This window comes from Nerophis lumbriciformis, linkage group LG34, assembly GCF_033978685.3.
Source record: "Nerophis lumbriciformis linkage group LG34, RoL_Nlum_v2.1, whole genome shotgun sequence".
Lineage (NCBI taxonomy): Eukaryota > Metazoa > Chordata > Actinopteri > Syngnathiformes > Syngnathidae > Nerophis > Nerophis lumbriciformis.
In genome coordinates this window covers 12312590-12336277 of record NC_084581.2, presented here as the reverse complement: position 1 = coordinate 12336277, position 23688 = coordinate 12312590, and the positions used below count along the sequence as shown (strand labels likewise).

General features: G+C 42.1%; 1 protein-coding gene across 1 annotated transcript in view; it reads right to left on the bottom strand.

Moving 5' to 3' along the window:
• Positions 1-4787: 4787 nt before the first annotated feature.
• Positions 4788-23688, bottom strand: part of scara5 (scavenger receptor class A, member 5 (putative)) — a 121340-nt gene continuing 102439 nt past the window's right edge. Inside the window, exons 11-12 of the mRNA XM_061929841.1 lie at positions 14944-15132; positions 4788-6125 (exon numbers count right to left, since the gene is read on the bottom strand). Of these exons, the coding sequence (XP_061785825.1) occupies positions 5992-6125; positions 14944-15132 (323 nt within the window). The 3' untranslated portion in view covers positions 4788-5991. The remainder of the gene's footprint in view (positions 6126-14943; positions 15133-23688) is intronic.

The following is a 23688-nucleotide window of genomic DNA, read 5'->3' as shown; positions in this document are numbered from 1 at the left end:
CACCCAAGCAGGACTGTACTTCTCGAGGGGTGTCTCGGAAGATGACTGGGCTGGAACAGGAAGTGGAGAAGGCAGAGCAGCATGTGGCACAGCAGACAGAGGAGTGGGTGGAGCTTGAGCCTTAGAGGGTGGGGCCAAAGTAATTGGGGGCTGAGCTTGAAAGTCAGAAGGTGAGTGGGACTGACTAGACCTAGAATTAACAAAAATGTCCTGATAGTGTTTAATTGTCAAATTAAAGTCATTAGGAAGTGGCTGACAGTAAGAATTAACAGAATGCAAAAAAAATGTCTTTTTCTATGACGTCATCAAAAGTGGACGGGGGCGTGTCCTCGGGGGGCGACAACGGAATGACGTCATAGCTGCAATCCCAGTGATTGACAGGCCAGTCGGAGGAATCTTTGAAGATATGGTCATTATAATTACCAAATATTTGAGGAGAATCCTGGGCTGCTTGTAGCTGGCTGTGCTCCGGATGGAAAAGTTGTGGGATAGGTGAGTCTTTGCCGAGAGCCGAAGTCTTCTTGGCTGACTTCCGCTTTCGCGTTCGGGCTGGCTGTGAGCGGACATCCCCGGGCCAGATGGAGTCGATATGGACCAACGTACCGTCAGGCCCCCACAAAAGGTCTTCGCGCTCCAAAGGGGAATACTGGAGAGTCTCTCTCTCCATCGCCTTTAAGACCAGCCACGTCCCGTAGCCGGAATCCTCCACGCCCTCTTCGAAAAGACTGTCTGCTGTTGGTTTTCTGTTACGCCTTCGAGGCATTGTGATGCCGGAGGTCGTCTTTTCAAGATGCAGAGGGATGTCAGGAAGCGGCTTGCAGGTGAGAATAAATGATTTATTCTGATTGCAGAACAAAATGCTGCGCGGTGCACCACGGCACGGAAAACAAGAGGGTAGCCAAAAGATGCTAACATCAAAAATGCAGACTATGAGAGAAACCAAGAACGTAACTTGTTGCGTAGGAGCAAACAAAACCAACAGCCCGAGTGAGGTCAGCGCGTGAACTAAATAGCCCTCTGATTAGTGCCCCGGCAACAGGTGCGCGTCCGGAACACTAACCAGAGGCAGGTGACGATAATCTGCCGTCATGGCAACAGAAACAAACTCAAGAGGTGATGAAAACACAAGTGACTTGAAAACAATAACAAAAATATGATCCGGGTAGCGGATCATAACACACGCTGCAAATCTGGAACTTTGAGCCAAGCTATGCGGAATTAATGGATTGTTTACCCCAATCAACTGGACACATACCAAACGGACAACTGTCCATTGAGTAAGTCACTATACTATTGATCATGATACATGCAACACATCAACGTACACTAGAGTGCATACGCTGTCGAGTTAGCTGTGTACAAACAAAACATGAAATGTGGGCCAATACTTTACATATACTGTAATATGATTGTTCATGTTTTTCAGTCACTACAAAGTGTTGGGCATCACAAACTCAAATGCTTTTCGTGTTTACGTAGAAGATGGCTCATCTCTTTCCGTAGTTATCAATCAATCAATCAATCAAAGTTTATTTATATAGCCTTTAATCACGAGTGTCTCAAAGGGCTGCACAAGCCACAACGACATCCTCGGCTCAGATCCCACATCAGGGCAAGAAAAAACTCAACCCAATGGGATACAATGAGAAACCCAAGAGGGGACTGCAGTTCCCCCCCGCCCACAAGTCAGCACCGCAGAAACGTCCCCAACTGATGCACAGATGAGTGGTCCACCCCGGGTCCCGACTTTGAACAGCTAGCGCTCATCTGTAGTCACCTAATAACCTCTCCACGCAGGAGAGGGGGGCAGAGCGGAAAAGAGACGGCAGATCAACTGGTCTAAAAGGGGGGTCTATTTAAAGGCTAGAGTATACAAATGGGTTATGGTACTTAAATGCTTCTATTGAGGTAGAATCTCTAACTGTTCCCGGGAGGGCATTCCATAGTACTGGAGCCCAAATAGAAAACGCTCTATAGCCTGCAGACTTTTTTTAGGCTCTGGGAATCACTAGTAAGCCGTACAATACAATCAGCAAGATAGGATGGAGCTAGACCGTTATAGTATTTTATACGAAAGTAGTAAAACCTTAAAGTCACATCTTAAGTGCACAGGAAGCCAGTGCAGGTAAGCAACTTTTTTGTTCTTGTCAAAAATCTTGCAGCCGCATTTTGTACCAACTGTAGTCTTTTAATGCTAGACATAGGGAGGTAGTTAGCTTCTATGGTTAATACCGTAGCACGCCGATTTGACGCTAGAAAAATAGTTCCACAGTGTTTGCTCTTACAATAGAAATGTTGCTACAGTTTGATTATTATACAGGTACGGAACGTAAATTAAAGTATTGTTGACGGTTTTTGAATGCATTTTTAAAGTGATTTAGAGGTAGAATGGATTGGTCCCATTAGCATACTTGCCAACCTCCCGGATTTTCCGGGGGACTCCCGAAATTCAGCGCCCCTCCCGAAAACCTCCCGGGACAAATTTTCTCCCGAATATCTCCCGAAATTCAGGCGGACCTGAGTGACGTGTCGACAGCCTGTTTTCACGTCCGCTTTCCCACAATACAAACAGCGTGCCTGCCCAATCACGTTATAACTGTAGAATGATCGAGGGCGAGTTCTTGGTTTCTTATGTGGGTTTATTGTTAGGCAGTTTCATTAACGTCCCCCCAGCGCGGCAACAACACACAACAACAGCAGTCACGTTTTCGTCTACCGTAAAGCAGTTCGTCTGCCTTAAACAGCAATGTTGTGACACTCTTAAACAGGACAATACTGCCATCTACTGTACATGCATATGTGACAATAACATCTACGGCTTTTAGAGAGTGCAGTGCACAACTGCGCACACAACAAGGAGACGAAGCAGAATGCATCATCAGAGAGGGTGTTCAGCATGGTTAGAAAAATAGTGACAGAGAATAGAACAAGGATGGACAATTCAACCCTTAACTCAACAATGAGTAGATGAGTGCTATGTGTGTGTATATGTGTAAATAAATGAACACTGAAATTCAAGTATTTCTCTTATCTATATATATATATATATATATATATATATATATATATATATATATATATATATTAGAGATGCGCGGATAGGCAAATATTTCATCCGCAACCGCATCAGAAAGTCGTCAACCATCCGCCATCCACCCGATGTAACGTTTGAATAGAACTGCATCCGCCCGCCATCCGCCCGCACCCGCCCGTTATATCTAATATAGACGATGCAAGGCATTAGTGAGGCACCTGCCAACTACTCCGGTTTTCCCGTAATTCGTACGGTTTTCATCAACCTATTCCGGGTTACGGGTGCAGTGATAAAAAATACGGCTTTTCATTAATAAAAAAAAAAAAAGGGTGAAAACTACGCGAATTGCACCTTGTGCAGACAAGATTTTTCGATCGGACACGGAGGAATTAGCGATGTAAAAGACCACGTTGGGACAAAAAAACACAAGTCTAATGCCGTTGCTAGCGATACAAGTGGAAAACTTTCAACGTTTTTCGTCGCCCAAACAGATTCTTTGGATGTGATAAATGCCAAAGTTTTATTTACGGAGGCAATAATTGAGCATGGACTTCCAATCGCACTGGCTGATCACATGGGACAGTTAAATGTTTGTAATGCAACCTTTAAAAATCATTACGCGGTGATCGCGGTCCCAAAAATAAACTTTTCTTGCATGATAATGTCCAGAAAAATTCGCTTTATATTACTATAGAGTCCTTTTAACGAATGAGTTTGATGGTTTATCACAAACCTTAAATGAAAGAAGTCCTTTGTTCGCACCATGCACCATGTTCGATGTCCCGGTTTTATGACTGTCGTAGACGTACACAGCGTCGCAGCTCTTGCAAATCACGTAGCCAGCATTGCTGTCATCCTGATTTACAACCTCATAAAAACGAGTCCACGCTGAACTTTTCTGGCCTTTTTTTCCCCTGGTCTTTAGTATTCCCTTTTTTAGTTTGTCGCGTACCACGTTTGCTGCCGGCGTTGCCATTTTTATTTTTCTTCTTCTGATGTGGCGTGCTGCAGGTGCCTGCTGATAAATAATTGCCTGTTTCAAAGAGTGCTGCTCGTTTTTCGTATGTGGCTAACAACATTTAACTATGTATATATATTTCCGAATTGGTTTAACTGCCACCCGCAAAAAAAAAAAAAATAAATAAAAAATATCTCATTAATCCGCCCGACCCGACCCGCGGCGCGGATAAAATCTTATTTATTTAAATTTCATCCGCCCGATCCGCGGATAATCCGCCGAATCCGCGGTTGTGTCCGCAAACCGCGCATCTCTAATATATATATATATATATATATATATATATATTTAATGAATATACATATATAGCTAGAATTCACTGAAAGTCAAGTATTTCTTATATATACAGTATATATATATATATATATATATATATATATATATATATATATATATATATATATATATATATATATATGAAATACTTGATTTGGTGAATTCTAGCTGTAAATATACTCCTCCCCTCTTAACCACGCCCCCAATCACGCCCCTCCTCCCCCACGTCCCGAAATCGGAGGTCTCAAGGTTGGCAAGTATGCCACCAAGAACAAGCCGATTTTTATAGTTAGAAAGTGAAAAAACCCAAAAACCTTTTGTCTTCTTGTCTCTCATAATCATTGTGAACAATAGGCACAATTCCAGAAAGTGCAGTTCCCCTTTAAGGTTTCATTAAATAAAACATCTGTGCATAATCGTTAAAGATGACACAATGTATGATTGCATGACATTCACCTGTTTAAACAAAACATACTTTTATTATTTCAGCAGTGCATATGCAGTTTAGTAGTACAAAAATCGACATAGGGCAAAATATTTGCCCTTTTCCAGTAAATGTGGAACAACTTAATAAAAAACACATGTATGACATGACACATGTTGAAAAGGTTCATAGGAAAAGACATCTAAGGGCACTTGCTTTAAATATTTCTCATTTTCAAAAGCATCAAGAGCGCTTTTAAGTATTTGAGTTATTTGAAGCCCCTCCATCCATCCATTTTGTACTGCTTGTCACTCTGGAGGTTGTGTGCGTGTGTGTGTGAGTGTGTGTGTGTGTGTGTGTAGGGAGTTGGGGGGGTGCTATCCCAGCTGCACTCGGGTAGAAGGCGGGGTACACCCTGGACAAGTTGCCACCTCATCACAGGGCCAACACGGATAGACAGACAACATTCACACTCACATTCACACACTAGGGACCATTTAGCGTTGCCAATCAGCCCAATGCGTCAAAAGGAATCAGGAGATCACATGACAAGGCAAGAGAATGTGCTGCCAGGAGGTTAGCGGGAGGCGGCGCCATTGATTCATCCTTTGGCTGAGTTTGTGGCGTCTCTCCGACACATGAACTTGTGGTTCTGCTAGAAAAAACATTCCTCCGAGGGCCGCCCGGGTTTTGGCGTCGTCCAAATTGTCACCATCAACTTGGCTGAGCTTCCCGAGAAAATACTCAAGAGAATATCCTGTTTGATACGCAAGGAGACGCATTGTGATGACATTGAGATGACGGTGAAAATAAACAAGACGGAGGCCGCCTGCATGTTGCTTTTGGCGACTCTTTTCGGTGCGTTTGTAGTCCAGATCCAGGCCGTACGAATGGATTAAAGCAAAGGCAAAGTTATTGAGTGTCCATCAGACTGACATGGATATGGCTATGTGCTGGTGTCATAGTACTAATCAGAATAATAATCAGAATATTGACAATAACAATAATAAGGCGTCTGCCAAAAAGCTCCTCACATGGACGTGACAGATGAGATGAGATCAGCCCCTCCCAACCCCACAGAGGACATACAAGCACTGCATTTGAGTCTCGAGGAGGCGCCACTATGTAGCGCTCACACTGTCATCCCGTGAATCAAAACCTTTGTGTTGGAGCAGGGCAAGAATGTCCACCACATAACCATCAAGTTTTTAGCTCAGCGCACATGGGCAGTGGACTTTTTTAAGTGGCGCACGTCACGCCAGCGTCCTCCACGTGCCCGCAATTGGTTTTGCCCCAACCGGAGAACTGGCACTGGTGGATGGCGTCCTCGGAGCCCGTGCACGCTACGTCGTCCATCCAGATGAGACCTGCGCCTGCAGACAGAGAACACATGTTGTCACTCATCTGTTGGGACAGCACTTGATCCAAAGTTTGGAGACACCTTCCAATCAATGGCGGGCCGTGCGTTTCCCACCTAGGCCTTCAGTGATGTCCGACTTCAATGATTACCTCTCAAAATACCATAATTGATGTCACCACATGACCATTACTGGAGAAACACTATACAGGAACACATTTACGCCCTACTGCGCATTGAATCACCTCAACAGTACACAACAAAGTTTATGTGGTACCGTCAAAATTAAAATTGAAAAAAACATATTAAAAGTGAAAAGTATATTTGAACTCACTATTCGACGCCATATAAGACAACGGGGTACCCCTCGTCTATGACTGAGTCAAGAGGAAATGGCAAGCATTTCCCCATTTGATCGACAGAATAACTGAGCTAGCTTCCAACATCGTCTCACGAGATGCAGATTCTCTTTAAATATGCTTCTTGTTTTTTTGTTTTTTTGTCCTGTCCAGCTTCTCAGGCAAATCATATAGTTGATGTACATGCCCATGTCGGCTGTTCAGATTTACTTTACAAAAGAGAAGTGTAGGATACTTCTCTTTTTGCCTTATTTGTATTTGACTTTATTAAATGTATTTATATTATCATTTAGTGCAGCCGGGCCGTAGCAGGAGGGGATAGAAAGAGAAAAAAAAGAAGACAGAGGGGGAAATTGTGGGGACAAGAGGGGTATTAGACAGAGAGACAAAAACAACAACAGCAAACAACAACAACAACAACAACAACAATAGAGCAACATCAGCAAATACGACATGTACAAATATGATGGTAAAAGTAATAGCAAATAAGCAGTTAGCGAAAATAAAAAATAATACAGAAATGACAATGAGTATTATTACACTACAAATGGAGCAATTCAAATACCAATAGAAATAGCGCTATTGATAATGAACAATACCAATACTTTACCTTTATTATCAACAATACAGTTGTTCAAATGCAACAATACATATACGTAATGATAACTTGAGATATGAAAGAATGCAGAAAAATGGAGGGGGAGAAAGAGAAGCAACCTACATTAACCTTGTAAATAAATAATGATAAATGGGTTGTACTTGTATAGCGCTTTTCTACCTTCAAGGTACTCAAAGCGCTTTGACACTACTTCCACATTTACCCATTCACACACACATTAGATTGTTATAGTAACAATAGGTTAAACTTTGTCCATGTGCTTAAATATGCTTCTTGAAAATGGACTTGCTAGTATACTGTAACGTTTGATAGGTCAATGATGGTCTTTATTTGATTATGTCAGGATTGATTTTCACTGTGATCAATCATTGCCATTTGTAATGATCCTGTTGAATTGAACACATGCGAATGAAGTGCATACTTAGTCAACAGCCATACATGTCACACAAAGGGTGGCCGTATGAACAACGCCAACACTGTCATAAACATGTGCCATATAATGAAACCATACTACACAACAATGACAAACACATTTTGGGAGAATATTTTCACCACAACACAACATAAACACAACAGAACAAATTCCCAGAATTCCCTGCAGCACCATCCCTTCCGGGACGCGTAAATGTCACGTTCAACGCGAGGCCATCTAGGAGGCCTTACTGACAACAACTCGTAATCTGATTGGCTATCGCCACTGTCTATCACCTGTATGTCCCCGTTCACTTACAGTGCACGGACGCCCGCATTGTTGATTCTGAAGGCCTCCGGCAGATTTCATCCAGCATGGCAACATAAGCTATCTGAATTCTGATTGCATACAAACTAAAACTAAAAACAATAGCACTGGAAGGAGCATAATATGACATGAAGAGAATATGAATACTTTTAGATATTTAGGGAAAGTAAATTCCATCCATCCATTTTCTACCGCTTGTCCCTTTTGGGGTTGCGGGGGGTCGCTGGAGCCTATCTCAGCTGCATTCGGGCGGAAGGCGGGGTATACCCTGGACAAGTCGCCACCTCATCACAGGGCCAACACAGATAGACAGACAGCATTCACACTCACATCCTTAATTATGATCATGATTTCTGGTTATGTTAGGCCAGCGGAGAAGGCCTTGTTGGCCCTGACAGCACACCACTGCTTCCAATTAAAGGGGAACATTATCACCAGACCTATGTAAGCGTCAATATATACCTTCATGTTGCAGAAAAAAGACCATATATTTTTTTAACCGATTTCCGAACTCTAAATGGGTGAATTTTGGCGAAATAAACGCCTTTCTAATATTCGCTCTCGGAGCGATGACGTCACAATGTGACGTCGCATCGGGAAGCAATCCGCCATTTTCTCAAACACTGAGTCAAATCAGCTCTGTTATTTTCCGTTTTTTTGACTGTTTTCCGTACCTTGGAGACATCATGCTTCGTCGGTGTGTTGTCGGAGGGTGTAACAACACGAACAGGGACGGATTCAAGTTGCACCAGTGGCCCAAAGATGCGAAAGTGGCAAGAAATTGGACGTTTGTTCCGCACACTTTACCAACAAAAGCTATGCTACGACAGAGATGGCAAGAATGTGTGGATATCCTGCGACACTCAAAGCAGATGCATTTCCAACGATAAAGTCAAAGAAATCTGCCGCCAGACCCCCATTGAATCTGCCGGAGTGTGTGAGCAATTCAGGGACAAAGGACCTCGGTAGCACGGCAAGCAATGGCGGCAGTTTGTTCCCGCAGACAAGCGAGCTAAACCCCCCTGGATGTCTTGGCTCACACCGTCCCAAGAAAAGAATATCGACCCTAGCTTCCCTGGCCTGCTGACATGAGAGTATGTCTCCAGAATATATTAATTGATGAAAACTGGGCTGTCTGCACTCTCAAAGTGCATGTTGTTGCCAAATGTATTTCATATGCTGTAAACCTAGTTCATAGTTGTTAGTTTCCTTTAATGCCAAACAAACACATAGCAATCGTTGGTTAGAAGGCGATCGCCGAATTAGTCCTCGCTTTCTCCCGTGTCGCTGGCTGTCGCGTCGTTTTCGTCGGTTTTGCTTGCATACGGTTCAAACCGATATGGCTCAATAGCTTCAGTTTCTTCTTCAATTTCGTTTTCGCTACCTGCCTCCACACTACAACCATCCGTTTCAATACATTCGTAATCTGTTGAATCGCTTAAGCCGCTGAAATCCGAGTCTGAATCCGAGCTAATGTCGCTATAGCTTGCTGTTCTTTCCGCCATGTTTGTTTGTGTTGGCTTCACTATGTGACGTCATAGGAAAATGGACGGGTGGTTAAAATCAGGCACTTTGAAGCTTTTTTTAGGGATATTGCATGATGGGTAAAATTTTGAAAAAAACTTCGAAAAATATAATAAGCCACTGGGAACTGATTTTTAATGGTTTTAACAATTCTGAAATTATGATAATGTTCCCCTTTAAGTCAAATGCAAAAGTTAGGGGTGTCACGATTGGATAATGATATCATATATCGGTCCCTTATCATAAAAAAATAATTATTGGATGATATCCGCTTCATCTAAAATCTCAGATACAAGCAGTCATGCAGCGTGTTTACTTGTTTAAAGCTGGACAGGCAGTTAACATCTAAAGGTCCCCCAGTAAGCAGACAAGGTTGGTCTTTTATTTTATTTTACACTACACTTTAGTCAAGTCATTTACAAAAGGTAAACAATGGTAGGCTACAGGCTACTAGGAGCAAGCAGTTCCACTACAGCTGAGCACAAAACAGCACACAAGCTAGACATACGTAGAAAGCATACTTGCCAACCCTCCCGGATTTTCCGGGAGACTCCCGAAATTCAGCGCCTCTCCCGAAAACCTACCGGGACAAATTTTCTCCCGAAAATCTCCCGAAATTCAGGCGGAGCTGGAGGCCACGCCCCCTCCAGCTCCATGCGGACCTGAGTCCGCTTTCCCACGATATAAACAGTGAGCCTGCCCAATCACATTATAACTGTAGAATGATCGAGGGCGAGTTCTTGGTTTCTTATGTGGGTTTATTGTTAGGCAGTTTCATTAACGTCCTCCCAGCGCGGTAACAACACACAAACCGTAAAGCAGTTTGTCTGCCGTAAACAGCAATGTTGTGACACTCTTAAACAGGACAATACTGCCATCTATAACATCAATAACATATACGGCTTTTAGAGAGTGCAGTGCACAACTGCGCACACAACAAGGAGACAAAGCAGAAGAACGAGGAAGATACAGCCATGGCGACGCCGACGCCGATTAAGATTAAGAAATACGCTTTGTTGCACCTTTCCTGCCTGAGTCCGGCGATTAGTTGCAAATCTTGCTTTATTGATTGCTTGCACACAGCCAATCCAACACAAGACAAACTAGTCCCGCCCGCACGCTACCGCTCCCTCTCTTCTCTCGCCCACACACTCACTGACATCACTCACCTCACATGCTCACCTATTAAAGGGCCACACACACACATACGCTACTCTCATAACAGCTTGTAAGTTCCAAGCCGCAGCTGCGATTGGACCTGGATAGCCTCCAGGAAGAAGTAGTGGACTACCAAGAAGATCTTCCTCAGGAAGCAAAGATTGACTGGTTTTGGGCCATGCTAGGGAGAGATGGAAGATTCCAGACTCTAATGCATTTGATGAAAGCACTTTTGTGCGTGCCACACATCTATGCATCATCAGAGAGGGTGTTCAGCATGGTTAGAAAAACAGTGACAGAGAATAGAACAAGGATGGACAATTCAACCCTTAACTCAACAATGAGTAGATGAGTGTTATGCGTGTGTATATGTGTAAATAAATGAACACTGAAATTCAAGTATTTATTTTATTTATATATACATATATATATAATAAAATAAATAAATATATATATATATAGCTAGAATTCACTGAAAGTCAAGTATTTCTTCTTCTTATATATATATATATATATATATATATATATATATATATATATATACAGGTAAAAGCCAGTAAATTAGAATATTTTGAAAAACTTGATTTATTTCAGTAATTGCATTCAAAAGGTGTAACTTGTACATTATATTTATTCATTGCACACAGACTGATGCATTCAAATGTTTATTTCATTTAATTTTGATGATTTGAAGTGGCAACAAATGAAAATCCAAAATTCCGTGTGTCACAAAATTAGAATATTGTGTAAGGGTTACATTTTGAAGACACCTGGTGCCACAAACTAATCAGCTGATTAACTCAAAACACCTGCAAAGGGCTTTAAATGGTCTCTCAGTCCAGTTCTGAAGCCTACACAAACATGGGGAAGACTTCAGATTTGACAGCTGTCCAAAAGGCAACCATCGACACATTGCACAAGGAGGGAAAGACACAAAAGGTTATTGCTGAAGAGGCTGGCTGTTCTCAGAGCTCTGTGTCCAAACACATTAATGGAGAGGCAAAGGGAAGGAAAAACTGTGGTCAGAAAAAGTATACAAGCGATAGGGATCACCGCGCCCTGGTCAAGATTGTGAAAAAAAACCCATTCAAAAATGTGGGGGAGATTCAGAAGGAGTGGACAGCTGCTGGAGTCAGTGCTTCAAGATCCACCACCAAGAGACGCTTGAAAGACATGGGTTTCAACTGCCGCATACCTCGTGTCAAGCCACTGTTGACCAAGAAACAGCGCGAAAAGCGTCTCACCTGGGCTAAGGAAAAAAAGAGCTGGACTGCTGCTGAGTGGTCCAAAGTCATGTTTTCTGACGAAAGCAAATTTTGCATTTCCTTTGGAAATCGAGGTCCCAGAGTCTGGAGGAAGACAAGAGAGGCACAGGATCCACGTTGCCTGAAGTCTAGTGTAAAGTTTCCACCATCAGTGATGGTTTGGGGTGCCATGTCATCTGCTGGTGTCGGTCCACTCTGTTTCCTGAGATCTAGGGTCAACGCAGCCGTCTACCAGCAAGTTTTAGAGCACTTCATGCTTCCTGCTGCTGACCTGCTCTATGGAGATGGAGATTTCAAGTTCCAACAGGACTTGGCGCCTGCACACAGCGCAAAATCTACCCGTGCCTGGTTTACGGACCATGGTATTTCTGTTCTAAATTGGCCCGCCAACTCTCCTGACCTTAGCCCCATAGAAAATCTGTGGGGTATTGTGAAAAGGAAGATGCAGAATGCCAGACCCAAAAACGCAGAAGAGTTGAAGGCCACTATCAGAGCAACCTGGGCTCTCATAACACCTGAGCAGTGCCAGAAACTCATCGGCTCCATGCCACGCCGCATTAACGCAGTAATTGAGGCAAAAGGAGCTCCAACCAAGTATTGAGTATTGTACATGCTCATATTTTTCATTTTCATACTTTTCAGTTGGCCAACATTTCTAAAAATCCCTTTTTTGTATTAGCCTTAAGTAATATTCTAATTTTGTGACACACGGAATTTTTGATTTTCATTTGTTGCCACTTCAAATCATCAAAATTAAATGAAATAAACATTTGAATGCATCAGTCTGTGTGCAATGAATAAATATAATGTACAAGTTACACCTTTTGAATGCAATTACTGAAATAAATCAAGTTTTTCAAAATATTCTAATTTACTGGCTTTTACCTGTATATATATATATATATATATATATATGAAATACTTGACTTGGTGAATTCTAGCTATAAATATACTCCTCCCCTGTTAACCACGCCCACAACTACGCCCCCGCCCAACCACGCCCCCCACCGCACCCCGACCACGCCCACACCTCACCCCCTCCCCCCACCTCCCGAAATCAGAGGTCTCAAGGTTGGCAAGTATGGTAGTAAGCAGGGGCGCCGCTAGGGATTTTGGGCCCTATGAAAAGAATCTTTACAGGGCCCCCAACACAGTGTCATTATTTTTTCTGTATTATAATTTCATCATCATTAGGGGCCTCTCTGGGCCCCCCTCCATCATGGGCCCCTGGAATCCGTCTCCTTTACCCCCCCTTTTCGGTGCCCCTGGTAGTAAGTGTCCGTAATTGAACAATACTGCAGACTAAAACAGCACACTTGTCAATATAAACAAGTATCAAATAATCATAGTTGCATATTACTAACACATACAAACAGGGGCGCCGAAAAGGGGGGGGGGTAAAGGAGACAGATTCTAGGGGCCCATGATGGAGGGGGGCCCAGAGAGGCCCCTAATGATGATGAAATTATAATACAGAAAAAATAATGACACTGTGTTGGGGGCCCTGTAAAGATTATTTTCATGGGGCCCAAAATCCCTAGCGGCGCCCCTGCATACAAAGTCTCTAAAGCACAAACTCGCTAGAAAATATCAGTAACAGAAAGGTCGGCGTTATGCACTAAAGTTAGTACTATTGTGGCCACAAGATGTCGCCAAAACCAAATTAACACTCCTCATCAATTCAATTAAAGCCAGCATAAGTCATTTCCACTTACTAAATAGATTAGTGTTTTTCATACCTACCACTGTTCTCTGTTTGAGTAATTTCACTTGATGAAGCCTTTTTTTTAACATTCCACACTGCAAAATAACAAACGTTTGTGCTATTATTCGGGCTGATATCGTACTGACATTGGCCAATACTCAAGATCCAATATCGGTATCATATCGGAAGTGAAAAAGTTGTATGAGGACAACCCAAGCAAAAGTGTCTCTAAACACATGACGAGTACTGTACATCCATAGAAATGTCTCAAGATCCAAAGCATATCACATCATGTGTGATATAACATTTTGCAGACATGTTCTCATTCATTAGAACAGTGTTTTTCAACCACTGTGCCGCGGCACACTAGTGTACAGTGAGATATTGTTTGGTGTGCCGTGGGACATTATGTAATTTCACCTAATTGGATATAAAATATTTTATGCAAACCAGTAAATATAATCCGCAAATAATGTGCCGTTGTTGAGTGTCTGTACTGTCGAGAGCTCAGCATATTAGTAGGTGGCAGCAGGTATAAGTTAAAGTTAAAGTTAAAGTACCAATGATTGTCACACACTCACTAGGTGTGGCGAGATTATTCTCTGCATTTGACCCATCACCCTTGATCACCCCCTGGGAGGTGAGGGGAGCAGTGGGCAGCAGCGGTGGCCGCGCCCGGGAATCATTTTGGTGATTTAACCCCCAAATCCAACCCTTGATGCTGAGTGCCAAGCAGGGAGGTAATGGGTCCCATTTTTTTATAGTCTTTGGTATGACTCGGCCGGGGATTGAACTCACAACCTACCGATCTCAGGGCGGACACTCTAACCACTAGGCCACTGAGTAGGTATATAATTGCTTTGTAGATGTCGGGAACATGGTTTGTCATGATCACAATATGTGGGAGGTAGTGTGAAAGTAAAAAGGTATCTCATGCTTAAACCAAAAATAAAGAAAAGGCAAGTGCCACTAAAAAAAGGCATAGAAGCTTAAGGATGGGCATGCAAAACAAAACTAAAACTGAACTGTCTGCAAAGTAAACAAAAACAGAATGCTGGACGACAGCAAAGACTTACAGCGTGTGCAGCAGACGGTGTCCACAAAGCACATCCGTACATGACAATCAACACCAAAACACTACACCTAGGAAAACACCAAAAAAACTCAAAATAAGTCACAATGTGATGTGACAGGTCGTGACAGTACACCTACTTTGAGACAAGAGTTATAGTGATGCATGGATGTTCATGGTTTGAATTCATATCCAACGATTGCGAGAAATGCTTTTTATTGTCAATATTGGCTGCTGAGTTTAATTTTCTTATGTTTTCTGCTCGCGGTGTGCCTCTGGATTTTTTCAACGCAAATAATGTGCCTTGGCTCAAAAAAGTTTGAAAAACACTGCATTAGAAACATTTGACTGTATGACAAAGTATAGCTACAGAACAGTTTTGGTGCAGCAAACCTTGTCCGAAGCGTCCCGTCTTATGGACCTCGGCTGCCTCTCGGTATCCCAGCATCCTGCAGACCACGTCTCCATCCTTTTTGTCCCACACGTCGTCGCACACCGTGCCCCAGCGGCGCTCATGGAAGACCTCCACGCGACCCTCATGAGGACCCGAGCCGTTGGCCAGGCGCACCAGGGTGTCCTCCACTGCGAAGACAACAAGTCGATGAGCGTCTTTGGATCTCACATGGTGCAAGAGTCGTGTCTCTTATAGGCAGGGGAGGACTTGCCATTGTGCAAACACAGACAGCTGTCTAGGGTCCTGAAAATTACAGAGGCCCCCGAAAGTGAAATATTGTAACTGAGGTTCGAGTGCGAGCTCGGCAGAAAAGAAACCGAAGAGGGCCTTTTTTTTTGTACAGTCTCGTGACTCATTCCAACACGCCCAATGTCATTAGCTCTTTTTCCCCCACCAGTCACACCCTTCCGGCCTTCACAATAATAACGCTACTTGTCACATTCTGTCCAACTTTGCTCATAAAAATGGTCTCCAAAAATGACTTTCACTTCATTAATTGTTGATAATAACATCGAGAGGAGCCAGATGAGGTGGTTCGGGCATCTGGTCAGGATGCCACCCGAATGCCTCACTAGGGAGGTGTTTAGGGCACGTCCGACCGGTAAGAGTCCACGGGGAAGACCCAGGACACGTTGGGAAGACTATGTCTCCTGGCTGGCCTGGGAACGCCTCGGGATTCCTCGGGAAGAGCTGGACGAAGTGGCTGGGGAGAGGGAAGTCTGGGCTTCCCTACTTAGGCTGCTGCCCCCGCGACCCGACCTCGGATAAGCGGAAGAAGATGGATGGATGGATGGATAATCGTTGATTAAATGTTCCTTCCTTCTAATATGCTACTTGCATGGTAGTTTCAAACAACACATTATTACCGTATTTTTCGCGCTACAGAGTGCACCGGCAGATAAGCCGCACCCACTAAATTTCCATCCATCCATCCATTTTCTACATTACACACACCGGACTATTAGTCAAAGATATATACATTGTAAAATTAGTTATTTACACCGAAAGATTTTGTAAATGTGTAGCCTATTTACATACTTTAATTGTTTACAAATGGTGTCTGTAACATGGCAATAAAACGGCTGATCAACCAAAACAGAAGTCATCGTCATGGACCCACTAGCTGCGGAAGCTAACTGTCCAATCAGATAAACAGACTCAATAACTCCACAGTGACGTTTTGGTGAATTTACTGAAGAATTTACAAAACTGAAACAATACAAACATATTGCCATTGTAAGGTAATAATATTAATACAGACACTTGTGTTAGCTTATGCTAACGACAATAGCTTGATTACATTACGATAGCACGTATGAATATGCATGATATGCAGGGTTCATTTATTTTTTATTTTATTTTTTTGTCCTGTCCAGCGACTCAGGCAAATTACATTTTTGATGTAGATGCCCATATCGGCTGTTCAGATTTATTTTACAAAAGGGAAGTGTGGGATACTTCTCCTGTTGCCTTATTTGTATTTGACTTTATTAAATGGATTTATATTATTATCTGGTGCAGCCGGGCCGGAGGAGGAGGGGATAGAAAGAGAAAAAAAAAGAAAGACAGAGGGGGAAATTGCGGGGACAAGAGGGGGATAAGACAGAGACACAACAACAACAAAACAATAGCAACAACAACAACAACAACAACAGAACAGCATCAGCAAATACAATATGTACAAATATGATATTAAAAGTGAAAGCAGAGAAGCAGTTAGTGAAGTAAATATTAATAACACAGAATGACAATGAACATTATTGCACTACAAATGGAGCAATACAAATACCAATAGCAATAACACTGTTGATAATGACTAATAACAATAATTTACCTTTATTATAAACAATACAATTGTTCAAATGCAACAATACATATAAGTAATGATATCTTGAAATACTAAAGAAAACAGATAAATGGAGGGGAAGAAAGAGAAGCGAACTGTATTAACCTTGTAGATTGTTATAGTAATAATAGGTTAAGCTTTGTGTTTAACCCAATTTCCCCTAATGCAACAACGTTAATATATGTTTGACGAAACGTGATTATACGCGTGACTACGTATGCATATGTGCTTGTATATGTACAGTATGTGTATATGTATGTTTGTACAGTGAATGTGCGTGTGGATGTACGAACTTTGACTGTGTAGGTATGTACTGTATTTGTGTATGTATGTGGGAGTGTAGGTACCTATGTGTGTGCGTATGTATGTACATATGTATAAATAATTGTGTGTATGTGAGAATACATGTGTATTTGTATGTACAATATATTTGTCCCCCAGTATGTGCGAGAGCCAGAGTACGGCCCCAGCCACCCAGAGAGCCCAACCCAAAACAGCAGGTGTGGCGCCCAGGGAACAAGGGACCACCGACCCCATGCAGCCAGGCCGGCCAGCGACAGGAACCCCAGAGTGCGGCACAGAAGGGCAAGCAGCAGGCCCTAGACAGACGCGCCCGGCAGAGGACAAGGCACGGGAGAAGCAGGGGACACCCAACCCCCAAGCCAGTGAGGGACCCAACCCCATGCGGGCAGAAAGGCGGGACGCCCCGCCCCGAGGGGCCCAGAGACCCCTCGCGACCGGATGGTCCCGCCCACTGGGGCGGGAGCACGAGACCAACCCCCACCCCCTGCAAGACCGCCCAGCACGGGGCCATGGGAACCACCCACCCCACCTGCAGGGACCCCAACAATGGAGATGGAACATCCAGCAACTGCAATATGCAGGGTTCAAAGTGTAGGAAAAAAGTAGTAGCTTATATTATGGAATTTAGGATAATCCGTATGTTGTATTGTTAGGTAAAAAGTTGGAAATAAGGGTAGGTTTGTCTTGGGCCCCCAATTATCTTAATAAGCCCTGTTTGCAGTGTCCTGAGCTGTTAGCTGACAGCTAGTGGACGCTGGTTCTCAGAAGGGAATGTAATCTAGCCATTAGCTAGCAGCTCATGTTGCTATGGTGACCCAAATATGTGTAAACAATATGTAATGTTTATGTACAGTATAATAGCATGTAACCACCTAGCGTCTCATATCCCTAAGGCGACATGAGCAGCTGCGCTCTTGTCCCCGTTATGATTTATCGCCTCTCCAAGAAAATCTCTCCAGAGGAAATGAGAAAGAGAAGTAAACAAACACGCCAACGCTATTCCGGACCAGCTACTAGCTTCTCTCTGACAAAATGCACGAGAGGGCAAGAGTGAAACCAGAAAGGGCATTAGGTCTGGTCATAAACTTTCATCTGCCGCAAAGTCAAGTAGTTTGCTCTTGTTAGCGCGTCATAATTTGACTTTGTATTGTAAGTGTCACAAATGAATGCTAATGCTAAAGTACAATAATAACATGAACTACTAGAGGAAAATACATTTTGAAGGAAAAGTAATCCATTAGAACAGGAAGAAAACAATTGTGTACACCAATCAACAGACTGCAATATGTATAGCTCCGCCCCTTAAGGGCTGCCAAACAAATGCTATATTATTGCAACTGTCGGCCATGTTTTTTGTATATACAATTCGTGGTGCTTTGACGTAGAAAGCAACAGCCATTGCACAATAAGTTCTACCTTTTAGTTTTTTTGACAGTAGCAATATATAGAAAAAATACTATTGCAATAGCGACTTTCCGGCCAAAGGCTACCATGCTATTACACATGATAGTTTCTAACACACTTCTATTGTAGGAGGTCATGAAATGGTATGTTACAGACATTTTTTTCCCCCAAACATTTATTTATCTTTGGCGGCCTACCACAAATACATTTTGACCATCAAAAAATACAGCTGGTGCTACTTGCTCATAAACACATTGTAACGTCTGTTAATGCAACTTGTTGAACAACTTCGTACAATAGATGGTAGGTGTAGAGATGGGTACCTTTCACCAATTCCCGATACCTGGGATTCAGTACCGGTACTATTGTATGTGTTCATGTGTTAAAAAAGGTTAATTGTTTAAATGGTAAATGGGTTATACTTGTATAGCGCTTTTCTACCTTCAAGGTACTCAAAGCGCTTTCACACTATTTCCACATTCACCCATTCACACACACATTCACACACTGATGGCGGGAGCTGTCATGCAAGGCCCTAACCACGACCCATCAGGAGCAAGGGTGAAGTGTCTTGCTCAAGGACACAACGGACGTGACGAGGTTGGTAGAAGGTGGGTATTGAACCAGGAACCCTCAGGTTGCTGGCATGGCCACTCTCCCAACTGCGCCACGCCGTCCCGTTTAATGATGAAACCGATTTTTTTTTTACGTTTAGCAATCAGCTGATTACAACTGAGATGTCCAGTTGTTATATCTTGATTTGTTACATTTTTGATTATCATTTGCAAGTATTATATACAAACGTAGTAAGTTGCAATTCCAAGACTTAAGATGGCAGTAGTGTCTAGGTTACAGCGCGTTGCCGAGCTAGGAAGTAGTCTTTGCCATGAAGTTGAATGTGCAAAAAGGTATTTTATGCAGTAAACATTCTACTTATTACACATCAGCTGTTTGATTGTAACGTGCATATCAGTTTTAGTTTTCATTACCAAATTTGGAGGTGTTGAAATTGCCATGTAAAATGGCTAAGGCTAATCAGTAGCACGTATATGGCATATCTGTCATGTCTGTGATCATGTTTTGTTTAGTTATGTTCTGCTTGGTTTTTGGACACTTTTTAGTTCCTGTTTTCACTCCCTTGCCTTGTCACCATGACGACCATTAGTTTCACCTGTTTCACGTTTTGCACTCGCGCACCTGTTGTCAATCATGTCTGTATTATTTAAGCCGATAGTTGCCAGGAAGTCAGCCTGGCGACATTACCTCTGTTACCTGATGCTACCCATGTTTTCCATAGTTCATGCTGATCTTCTCACGTCATAGTAAGTGTCTTGTTGGTTTCATGTTCATAGTTTCTGCCTTAGTGCTAGTTTTGTTTTCATAGCCAAGTTTGTTATCCGCCTTGTGCGCGCCTTTTGTTTGCACCCTTTTGTTTGTTTCTTGTTATAGTGTTAAATCATGTATATACCTTCAAGCCATGACTGGTCTGGTCCGATTCCATTCCATCCACGCAGCCAGCTGCAAGATTGTCCACGCCGTGACAATATCCAATTTAATTTAGCATTGAGCTAACACTATTCTAAAAAGTGGAGCTTTACTGTTTGTTGGAGTCTTTTCAATCAGGCTTACTTGCTTTGTTGGCAAGGAAAATTGCAACATTACCTCGAGGCAGTTTGGCTGAGTCCGCTCTTAGGGATTGTTTCCCTGCCAAGTGTTTAAGCAGGTGCATCAAAGGTATCGAAATATGGCACCGTTTGATTTTACGTGAATCAATACACGGTAGTACCGACAAAATTCTGTTGGTGCCAATTGCTGGGTTGCATATGACGTCACATCCGTTCTTGTTCTTTGTGGCTTAATTCACACAATGGTCACGCAGCTAGAGCGCAGCATTAAAACAAGTGAGAGTGAGTGTAGAGTTTGAGAAAAAAAATGCCACATTGCTGTTCTGTTCTTGGGGGTTCCAGTCGTTCAAATAGAGAGATAGGAAAGAGCTTTCATAAAGTCCCAAAATAAGTGGCTTATAAAGGTAATAAAGTCAGAGAAAAATGAAAGTGCATCGAAAGAAATCTGAAAAATATCACTTTTATCATCTTGTGGAATACAATCGGACCATGCTTGTGTCTTGTGTAAAATGTTTGTTTGAACATTTGGTTTGTTTGAGAAACCATCTGTGTTTCTCTACTATATTAGTAGTGTTTGAAAGCCGAACTAAACGTAAAGAAAGGACAAGAGATTGCATTAGTCTGTGTTCTTGTGTGGTTGATATGCTTAAATATAGCTACAAATACTTAGTTGTGCACATAAACTAACGTGTTAGCACTTGGAAAAAATGTTGTAATTGTTGATCCAATTCAATGTATTTTCACTGTTCATTTTCATAACAGAAACTAAAAGCTTAATTGTTGCTGTTACGTCGGGGTCGCATGGTTTTGCCAAGATAATCGCCAGGGGCGAACAGCGACAAAGTCTTACACTAGGAAAAATACAAACATGTGGCAAAAACAGGAAACAACGTAAAGGTTGTGAAGAGCGAACAAGAGTGCCTGGTAGAGTGTGGCGTGAGGCAGGAATAAATAGCTCTCTGATTAATGACTGGTAGCTGGTGAGCCTCCCGGCCACTAATCAGAGGCAGGTGACAAAAATCAGCACCCATGGCAACTAAGAAAACAAATGAGAGTGCTGAAACAGAAATAAACAACTAAAAAATACCAAATCGAACATGTCCTGGGCAACGGATCATGACAGTTGCAGCACCGCACTCGTTATGTCAATCAAATACGGTACTTGGCGATGAACGAATAAGTCCAATATTGTCTTACATGGATTATTGCTTAACTTGTGCACCCATCCAGATTTAAAGACATGATGTGCCTCCGATATTTTCTTCTTGAAATCCTTTTAAGTGTCGAAGGAAGTGAGGTCGAGGCGAGCGGTAACATCTTGGTGATGATAAATGGTTTAAATCTTTCAAAAATTATTTTTCTTAAGAGTATATAAATCCATTCCGTCCCATTTAAAAAAAATGTCATGATCGTTTGTATATTTTCCTATAAACATTTCATAATACGCTCAAATAATGGGATTGTAGACCATGGCCTGAAACCCGGAAGTGCCTCTCGGTCACGTGATTGCAACCCAGCAATAAAAGTACTGTATTTGGTAGGGACGCCGGAAAAATATCGATGTACATCTGACCAATGATTCTTATTTATTATGATTCTGGATCGATTCAAAAATGTCAAAAATAGATTTAAAAACTTTTTTTTTTCGGACATCTGCGCTTTTTATCACTGTCATGCGTCAACAGCCAAGAGGCGCTTTTGTATTATATATATGTGTTGAATGGACCTCAAGAATCAGAATCAAATTGAATTGTGAGTTGTAAGATTCATATCACTAAGACTGTGTATCAGAAATTTCCAACCACTGCCAAGCCACGTGTTACAACAGCGTGGCTTCGTAGTAAAAGAGTGTGGGTGCTAGACTGGCCTGCCTGTAGTCCAGACCTGTCTCCCATTGAAAATGTGTGGTGCATTATGAAGCCTAAAATACCACAATGGAGACCCCAGACTGTTGAACAACTTAAACTGTACATCAAGCAAGAATGGGAACGAATTCCACCTGAAAAGCTTAAAAAATGTGTCTCCTCAGTTCCCAAACGTTTACTGAGTGTTGTTAAAAGGAAAGGCCATGCAACACAGTGGTAAAAATGCCCCTGTGCCAACTTTTTTGCAATGTGTTGCTGCCATTAAATTCTAAGTTAATGATTATTTACAAAAAACAATTTAGTTTCTCAGTTTGAACATTAAATATATTGCATTTGCAGTCTATTCAATTGAATATAAGTTGAAAAGGATTTGAAAATCATTGTATTCTGTTTTAATGTACTATTTACACAACGTGCAAACTTCACTGGTTTTGGGTTTTGTAGATTTCCAAGTGTACACAATTAACAAATCAAACAGTATATATACAATACCTTTTGTAACATTTTTCTGTTTGGTGGTGTGCTGTGACTTTTCTGATATAAAATGAGTGCCATGGCTGGATGAAGGTTGGGAAACACTGCTGTAGATAGTATTGTAGCCCTGCTTCTCAACACATCTCATAAGCAGCGGGTCTGCCAGAGAATAAGAATGTGTGGCAGGAGGGATCAATATTGCCAATTTAGTGAATTCCTCGCTATATTTAGCGTGCAATCAGAACTATTTCTGGTATTATTGAAGAATTTTGGAGACCATCATGAAAACATGTTTCTCTCCTTACACTGATGCACTGCGGGTCCCTCCCAACCACAAAAAGAAGCGACAGAAGAAAGGTTGAACAGGTCGTGACATCATCGCCATCATCTTCATGATGAAAGCAAGAAACAGCAACATCTGTGGCTTAGCTTTTTTTGCTTCTCATGTTTTTTCTTGCCTCATTCCAGATTGGTGCTGGATGAAGTTTCAGCTGACATGACTGACCCGCTACGTGCGTACACGCACACAAACACACACACACACACTCTGCGGTTCCTATGAAGTTATACAGCAGATTTACAGTAAAGGATATTTTTTGAAGTTGCCACATCAGAGCAGGTGTGTCAGAAATGTACGACACCATAAAATTAACACATCATAAATTCTTGCTTTGGGATCATGGAGGATGTGGACTTGCTCAGAGTCAAGAGCTGGTGCACACAACTCACATGAACGCCAAGCAATAAATCAAATGGGAGCTTGACTTTTCACTCAAAGTCTCGTCTCCACACATCTAGCAGTAGATGATCAAAGCTGTCTCTGTATATTTTTTTATTGCTGATATTTCTGAGGACATGTTTTAAGCTGTTAGTATATAACGTATAATAATTTATATACAGTGCATATATTATTTTCTGTCTACATTGAGCTTTCTTTGCTTTTAGTTTTCCTATTAACATTGAGTTTGAGTTTGAGTTTATTTCGAACATGCAAGTATACAACATGATACATCACTATCTCCAGTTTCTCTTTTCAACATGTTCGAAAAGGAGTAGGAAGAAGCAGAGCTTATTTAATCCTACCCCTTTTCTTTTACATAACAGTTGCTAAAACTTTTGTTCACTTCCTGTTCTCAATTTATTCACAATATACTCCATAAGTAATCA